Below are 9,098 nucleotides of genomic sequence, written 5' to 3' on the forward strand. Positions count from 1 at the left end.
GGTTGGTGGGTGTGGGGGAATGTGTGTGTGTTTGTGTGTGTGTGTTTGTGTGTGTGTGGGGGGGCGGTGGTGGGTGGGTGGGTGTGGGGTTGGGTGGGGGGATGTGTGTGTGTGTGTGTCTGCATGTCCACAATGGCACCTGAAGTTATCTCATAACGTCATTACACATGGGAGCATTCAGCCTATCAAGCCGACTCTGCCTTTTGATAAGAGGACACCTATCTAACTGTGGCCTCAACTCCATTTTCTTGCCTATCACTTATACCTTCAACTCTCTTGTTGATGAAAATCAGCCTTGAACATATACAATGACCCAGCCTCAATGCTGTGTGGGGAGGAGAATTCCAAACACTCAGTTCCCTGAGAGAATAAATCTCTTCTCACCTACAATGGCGGACCTTTTACAGTATTCAGAAATTGTTCCTCCTAGTTCTAGGTTGCCTAAGTGGTTAGGATATGAATGGCACATAGGAACACCTTGAAAATACACTCTGGGCACAGTCATGGAGTCAGTATTCAGGACCATCATTAAAATTACCTGTACGAGTAAATGGGTTTGGGGTAAAGCAGATGGTGAGATTCCTGGGCAACATGAGATGCATTTCTCTGATAGAGGTACTGATCAGTAGGAGGACAGGCCCTGGGGTAACTGGGAATGCCAGAGTACTGTAAAACAAATACAAATTCACAATAAATCACTTCTGGACTCAATAAAACAATGACTTGAATGTACATGGACCTGTATAATATCTCTCAACAAAAGCCTACAGCTTCTTCACTTGCAACAGGTAAATTACTCTGAAACTCCATACCACCATCAATACCTTAATGACCCTCCTAGCTAACCTCCACTTGGCCACTTATGCAAATTTGAACTTAACCAAACTTTGCAACTCATTTCCTATCTCACTTGAAGTTCTGTTCACCCAAAACTCCTCTCTACTTGCTGACTTACGCTGGCTCCCCTTACAGCAATGTCTCGATTTTAAAATACTTATTCCTGTTTTCAAATGCTTGCATGTTCTTAACTCTTCCATCACTAATGTTTCCCAGCCCTGCAATCCTGTCACCTTTTTGCACTCATTTCATTCTAGCCTCATATGCTTTTAATAACTCTGCCAGTGATTGCTCTGCCTTCACTTGCTTGGGTCCTGAATACTAGGGTTCCCTCCCGAAACCTCTGTCTCTCTAACTCTCTCATCCTTTAAGAAAGACTTGAAACCTACCTCTACCAAAGCAAAAGGTTCACCTGTCTTAATATCTTGGAATATGCTTTGGTGTTTCATTTGTTTGCTCATTCTCCTAGGGAGGAGCTTGAGGTTGTAATTATGTTAAAGAGCCTTTGGTGCTGGTCTCCCCAGGGTGACTGTACCTGCTGTTGGAGAGCTGGAATGGAGCAGTAGATGGGTTGGGCCTGCGGATGATGGCACAGCAGTTCATGTCCCACCTGCTCAATCCTATGTCCAGGCAGATTGTTACTTTCATACTTGGGATTCGGAATCTGTAAGAAGATAGAGACCATAAGTCTATAAGATAAAGGAGCAGACTTAGGCCATTCAGCCCATCAATTTGATCTTGGCTGGTATGCTCCTCAATCCCATTCTCCTGCCTTCTCCACAAGATGTGGTTGAGTCTTAACTGTCCTCTGGGTAATTAGTATGGATAATAAATGCTAGCCCAGCTAGTGACATCCACATCCCATGAACAGGTATCGTTTGACCCTCCCCCAACCAATCAAGAACATATCCATCTCTGTCTTAAAGATACTCAATGACTTGACCTCCACAGCCCTCTGTGGCAATGATTTCCACACATTCACTACCTTCTAGCTGAAAAAATTAATCTTCATCTTAGTTCTAAAGGGTCATTCCTTTACTCTGAGACTGAGCCCTTGGGTCCTAGTCTCTCCTAGTAGTGGAAACATCTTTTTTGCATCCACTCAATCCAGGTCTCTTAGTATTCTGTACATTTCAATCGGATCCCCCCCCTCATCCTTCTAAACTCTATTGAGACCCAGAGTTCTCAAGCGATCTCATATAGGCGAAAGTGAGGACTGCAGATGCTGAAGATCAGAGTCTAGATTAGAATGGTGCTGGAAAAGCACAGCAGGTCAGGCAGTATCCGAGGAGCAGGAAAATCGACGTTTCCTGATTAAAGGCTTTTGCCCAAAACATTGATTCTCCTGCTCCTCAGATGCTGCCTGACCTGCGGTGCTTTTCCAGCACCACTCTGATCTAGAAGTAATCTCATATGCCAAGCCCTTAGTTCTGAGGATCATTCCTGTATATCTTCTCTGGACCCTGTCCGAGGCCAGCACATCCTTCCTTAAGTATGGGTCTAACACCGCTCACAATATTCCAAATGCAATCTGATCAAAACCTGTACAGCCTCAGTAATTCATCCCTGCTCTTGTATTCTAGCTCTCTTCAAATGAATGCTAACATTGCATTTGCCTTCCTAACTTCTAACTGAACCTGCATGTTGACATTAAGAGAATCCTGAATCAGGATTCCTTGGTGCTTCAGATTTCCAAAGTTCTTCTCCAATTAGAAATTGTCCACACCTGTATTCTTCCCACCAAAGTACATAACCTCACACTTTCCCACTTTATCGGCTATCTGCCACTTCTTTTCCCACTCTTCTAACCCATCCAGGTCCTTCTACAGCCTCATCGCTTCCTCAACACTGTCCATCCACCAATTTTTGTGTCATCTGCAAATACAGGAACAATACCCTCAGTTCATTTGTCCAGATCGTTAGTACATAACATGAATAGTTGTGGTCCCAGCACTGATCCCTGAGGAACTCCACTAGTCACCAGCTGCCATCCTGAAAAAGACCCCTTTATCCATACCCTGTGCCTTCTGCCAGTCAGCCAATCCTCTATCCATGCCAGTACCTTGTCCCTAACACCATGGGATCTTACCTTATTTAGTGGTCTCCCATGTTATTCTTGTCAAAGGCCTTCTGGAAATCCAAACACATCACAGCCAATAGATCATATTTGTCTACCACGATAAAAACTAGGAATGAAGCATGCAACAGCGGTGGTGGTGTGGCCTGGTGAAAGGGAGAGCTTTTCCCTTGAGGAGCAGGCTAGCCAATGGATAATATAATCACTGATGATTCTCTGTATGTTGACAACCTCGAGGTTACAGTAAAATAGGGAGACCTCTGTGCTTCCACACAAATACAGCCGCAAAATGGGGCAATTGAATGACGAGGTCCTGATCAGTTTGCCCTCACCCTTTTCCCAGCATCAACAGGGCCTAGGGGCTACATTGCTGCTTTGAGTGAGTGGATGGACTATAGCATTGCCAGTTAACTAGCACCTGTGAGGCCAGAAAATGATTTGGCATATTCATCCAGTTGGTTTCCCAGACAAGGAATTGTATCCTGAGGTTGTTTCAAACACTCTCAGATGCTACAATGACTCATGCCATCTCATTTTAATCTTTTGTCATTTTCACCTTGTTGCCAAAGTTTTCAAATGTTCTGTGAAATGGACCTTCCTGTAAATTCTTGTCCTCTACCTTTCAGGCATTAAGTGAAAGCAGTGTCAATGAGATGCTTTATCAACATTTTCACAACACGTCTGCAGTGCACCCTGGATCACGTTGTGCTGAAGATGTAAATGTTTCACAACAGTATCCACTGTGAACTAATAATTTCAATCCATTTCCAAATTCTGGGAATGTTACATTTATCCAAAACTGGCTCCGTACTCACCTTGCCATTCTATTTCATTTCTGAGGTGAAGTGTGGAGACAGGTTCAAAATCAGGAGAAACCTCCACTCAAATGAAGAATTGTATTCTTTTAGGTTTATTGCATATTCAGAGATGGAAACAATGCCAAATTTGAGTTTGGAGAGGTGTTTCTGAGGCTGTTAAGGACATTCTGAGCCCCAATTCCAGGACCACAATTACATATCACTGGGCAGCAATTCACTGTCTGTAACCCCAGGCATTTACCGTCAAGTAAAATGTTATAATTCCAATGGACTGCAGCTCTTTGACAACATTGAGCCCTCGTTCATTCAGAACCATTCAACATCTAATCTCACCAAATCACATTCAACTGAACCATAACAAGCACAGATAATCACAGCCCTGTGGGATTCCTATCTCTCGCTGTGTCTATCAATGCAGGAGCAGTGCTCATACCCCCATGTAAACGTCTCGAAATACTCCAGTCCTTCTGCAGGCAAAAGGTGTGCACAGCCAGTGTCAGTGTGTACCATTTGGGTGAGGGATGGTGTGCCTGACATAAGGTGTGTGACCTTTATCGACGAACAGGCTGCCCATTGGTAGGGCAATAAAGAACAGTGTACGTGTGCTGACGGGAAGATAGGATCTGTCCGGTTAGCCAGTGAAGAAGCCTCTATTCTGCTTCTGCCAGACATCAACGTCTTCATGACACTTTAGGCAAGGATGATACATCCTGACACTAATGAATCTTTATATTTATCTCTGCAACCTCTGGAACAGAGCATCAGGCAAAGGCCAGCCCCAGCCACGGCCCCAAGGGGCGTTCTCTCAGCTTTACATCAGGAGGAGCCCCCGGGACCTCAGTAGATGCTACCTTAGACTTTCCTCCCCATCTCCACCATTGCAAAGACAGAGACATTCACCTTTGGTGGGTGTGGACTCAAGGCTCTGACAAACAATATCAGTGGGTTTGCTGCTGACTGACAAGATTCTGTGGGTTCAGGCATAAGCAACACGGGTTACACACAGCCATCTCACAGTGGAGGGGAATTAGTAACAGCTTGCACTGGCATTCACTGGTGAACACAGCAAGAACATGGCTCGATGGTTAGCACGGCTGCCGCTCAGTGCCAGGGACTCAGGTTTGGTTCCACCCTCTGTCTGGAGTTTGCCCATTCTCCCCATGTTTGTGAGAGTTTCCTCCAAGTCCTGTTTTCTTCCACAGTCCAAAGATGTGCAGTTTAGGTAGATTGTCCATGCTGAATTGCCCGCAGTGCCCTGGGGTGCGCGAGCTAGGTGGCTTAGCCATGAGAAATGCAGGGTTATGAGGGTAGAGGGATCTATCTGGGTGGGATGCTCTTCGAAGGATCGGTGAGGACTCTGAGTGGACTCAAGGGATTCAGTTGTAGGAAACTATGCCATGAAGATGATATACCAAAGGTGTAGAATAATCTGATTTCATGGATAAACAAAAATCTGGCAGGTGGAGCATATAGTGGAAAAATCTGAAGTTCTTTACTTTGGCAGGGAAGATTGAAAAGGTTTAGAAGAGGAACAACTGCCACATTCTAAAATGCAGTGTGATCTAAATGCTCCAGTGCTCGAGTCAAAGGCTAATGTAATTATACCCTTTAGATTAGATTACATTACAGTGTGGAAACAGGCCCTTCGGCCCAACAAGTCCACACCGACCCGCCGAAGCGTAACCCACCCATACCCCTACATTTACCCCTTACCTAACACTATGGGCAAGGTAGCATGGCCAATTCACCTGACCTGCACATCTTTGGACTGTGGGAGGAAACCGGAGCACCCGGAGGAAACCCACGCAGACACGGGGAGAACGTGCAAACTCCACACAGTCAGTCGCCTGAGGCAGGAATTGAACCCGGGTCTCTGGTGCTGTGAGGCAGCAATGCTAACCACTGTGCTACCGTGCCGCAAGTTATGGGAGAACTTGAACATCAAGGTAAGGATGTAATGCTTCAATTGATGATCATTCCAGATGTGCAGGTCAGGTGAATTGGCCAAGCTAAATTGTCCATGGTGTTCGGTCCATTAGTCGGGGTAAATGTAGGGGAAATGAGTCTGGATGGATCTCTAAAAATGTTACTTGTCTCTTCAGAGGTCGGTGTGGACTTGCTGGGGCAAAGGGCCTGTTTCCACACTGTAGGGAATCTAATCTAATCTAAACAGCTTCTGGAATACTGTGTATATTGGTTCTTAATTTAGGAAGGATGTAATTGCATTAGGGGGCAGTTCAGAGGAGGCTTACGAGATTGATACCTGGAGTGAACTGATTATCTTGGGAGGAAAGATTGGACAGGCTAGGCTGATTTGTGTGAAGATCATCCTCAGATGGTGATGACCAGCACAAGGGGACATAGCTTTAAATTGAGGGGTGATAGACATAGGACAGATGTCAGAGGTTGTTTCTTTACTCACTAGTAGGGGCGTGGAATGCCCTGCCTGTAACAGCTGACTCGCCAACTTTAAGGGCATTTAAATGGTCATTGGATAAACATATGCAATTGTTTAGGTTAGATGGACTTCAAATTGATTCACAGGTCGGCATAACATTGAGGGCCGAAGGGCATGTAATGTGCTGTAACGTTCTATTGATTTAACATGGGAGAAATAATATACCACAGCCAGCCCTGGTATCTGGGACACAGTGATTAGAGACCCCTATAGAGAATCTTGGCCAGGTTCATCACTCATAGGCAATACTTCAGCTAGGCTGTGAGTCCTTTGCTTGATTTGTATTAGTGACTGAAGTTCTGTTTGTAAATCAGTGTTCAATCTCAATTCCAGGGCAATTCTGCAGGAGTTCCTCAGGGTAGTGTCCTAGGTCCAACTATCTTTAGCTACATCATTAATGGCCTTCCTTCCATTGGGTCCATCATAAGGTCCAAAGTGGGGATGTTCGCTGATGATTGCACCATGTTCAGCACCATTCGTGACTCCTCAGATACTGAAGCAGGCCATATTCAAATGTAACAAGTTCTGGACAATATCCAGGCTTGGGCTGACAAGTGACAAGTAACATTTTGCACCACACAAATACCAGGGAATGACGATCACCAATAAGAGACAATCTAACCACTGCTCCTTGATGTTTAATGGTGTACCATCACTGAATTCCCCACTACCAACATCCACAGCCTTCTTCTAAGATTGCCAGCATCAAAACAACAGCTGAAAGCAGTGGGTGCTGCAATGATGTGTCTCCCGACAACATTCCAGCAATAGTCCTGAAGACTTGTGTTCCAGACCTTGTTGCTCCCCCAGCCACGTGGTTCCAGTGCAGTTACAACACTGGCATCTACCCAACAATGTGGAAATTGCCCAGGTATGTCCTGCATGTAAAATGCAGGACAAATCCAACCCGGCCAATTACTGGTCCATCAGTTTATTCTTGATCGTCAGTAAAATGGTGAAAAGGGTTGTCGGCACTATTAGGTGAGATTAGAGTGGTACTGGAAAAGCACAGCAGTTCAGGTAGCAACCAAGGAGCAGGAAAAATCGACATTTCGGGCAAAAGCCCTTCATCAGGAATGTTAATGAGAACGTGTAAGGGCCATCTATATAACTGGTAGAGTTTTGGTGGTTGATAAATGTCTGTATTTGCTCTGACAGTCAATCAGAAATGAGCAGTAATAGTCTGGTAACTATAAAATGTTCATGATGACTGTTGGACAAGAAACATGTGCCTCCAAGCATATACTTAAAGAGAATCAGTAATAACTATACCCAAGACAAAGATCACCTCAACAATTGATTGGAGTCACAGCTGGCACATTGGAAGATGGTTGTGGTTGTTGGGAGTCAGTTATCTTAGCTCCAGGATATCTCTGCAGGAGTTCCTCAAGGTAGTGTTCTAGGTCCAACCATCTTCAGCTGCTTCATCAATGACCTTCTTTCCATCATAAGGTCAGTAATAGGGATGGTCGCTGATGATTGCACAATGTTGAGAAACCAGTTTATGACTCCTCAGATACTGAAGACAATATCCAGACTGACACATGACTAGTAACATTCGTGCCACACAAATGCCAGACAATGACTATTTCCAACAAAGGAGAATGTAACTATTGCTCCTTAAAATTCATTGGTGTTACAATCGTTGAATCCCTAACTCTATTAACATCCTGAAGGTTACCAGAATCTGAATTGAACCAGACAGAGAAATACTATAGCCACAAGAACAGGTCAGAGACTTGAAATTCTGTGATTAGTAACCAGGCACAAATCAGGAATGTGATGGAATACTCTTCAAAACACCATCCAGAGAAAGCAGCCTGTTTGATTGGCACCATGTCCTTAAACATCCACTCCCTCCACCATCGACACGCAGTAGCAGCAGTGTGTACTAACAAAAGATGTGCTGCAGAAATTCATGAAGTGTCCTCTGACAGCACTTTCCAAATCCATAATCACTTCCATCTGGAAGAACAAGGGCAGCAGAGACATGGGAACACCACCATCTGAAAGTTCCCCTCCAAGTCTCTCACCATCCTGACTCGGAAATATTCGGTGTTGCTAGATCAAAATCCTGGAAATCCCCTCTCCATCTGAACTAGGGGCAATTAGGAGTAGGCAATAAATGCTGGCCCAGATAGAGATGCCCACATCCCATGAACAAATGAACAATAAAGATATGCGTTGCTTCTTTCCTGAGTAACTGTGTCAGGACAGTCAGCTACACTGCAAGTTCCATCTCATCCACATTGTGCAACGTTCCAGATGATGTAATTCTTTCTTGTTAAGAGACTCTGGCTGTAAAAAGCCCCTGTTCCACTCTTTGCCTGAATATGCACTTTGCTGTCTTTCCAGGTAACAGGAGCTCGTACAAACACGACTGATATTGTTTGAGTCAAAAATGGTTTAAACTTGGACAGGATATCACTGCTTTTATGAAGCACATCAAGTGACTGTGTTTGAGATTTCTTTTGTTTTAATGGGAATTGGATAAGTGTTGAACTCAAATCAGTAATAACTTCCTGCATCTGAATGCTTCATTCCGATTACTCATAGTCTGCTGTTTCTAGTCATAATGGAGGATGCCAGACTTAACGTTTATTCAAAAAGTCAATCACAGGAAGGAGACTTCATGTTACTGATATTTTGAAGACAAGAGCTAAAATCTTACGATATTATTTAAGATTTAGTGTATAGTAGAAGCTGTTACTTCAGTTGTATTGCTACACAGCTACAGTCTGTTGTAATTGTTTCTGGATCAGTGGTGCTGGAAGAGCACAGCAATTCAGGCAGCATCCGAGGACAGGCAAAATCGACGTTTCGGGCAAAAGCCCTTCATCAGGAATAAAGGCAGAGAGCCTGAAGCATGGAGAGATAAGCTAGAGGAGGGGGGGGGTGGGGAGAGAGT

At 44.5% G+C, this 9,098-nt stretch overlaps 1 protein-coding gene across 1 annotated transcript in view; it reads right to left on the reverse strand.

Moving 5' to 3' along the window:
• Positions 1 to 9,098, reverse strand: part of LOC122564206 (forkhead box protein N1-like) — a 92,790-nt gene that overhangs the window by 30,698 nt on the left and 52,994 nt on the right. The window contains exons 3-4 of the mRNA XM_043718901.1: positions 1,373 to 1,501; positions 539 to 666 (exon numbers count right to left, since the gene is read on the reverse strand). Coding sequence (XP_043574836.1) covers positions 539 to 666; positions 1,373 to 1,501 — 257 coding nt within the window. The remainder of the gene's footprint in view (positions 1 to 538; positions 667 to 1,372; positions 1,502 to 9,098) is intronic.

Source organism: Chiloscyllium plagiosum, chromosome 28 (genome assembly GCF_004010195.1).
Source record: "Chiloscyllium plagiosum isolate BGI_BamShark_2017 chromosome 28, ASM401019v2, whole genome shotgun sequence".
Taxonomy (NCBI): Eukaryota; Metazoa; Chordata; class Chondrichthyes; order Orectolobiformes; family Hemiscylliidae; genus Chiloscyllium; species Chiloscyllium plagiosum.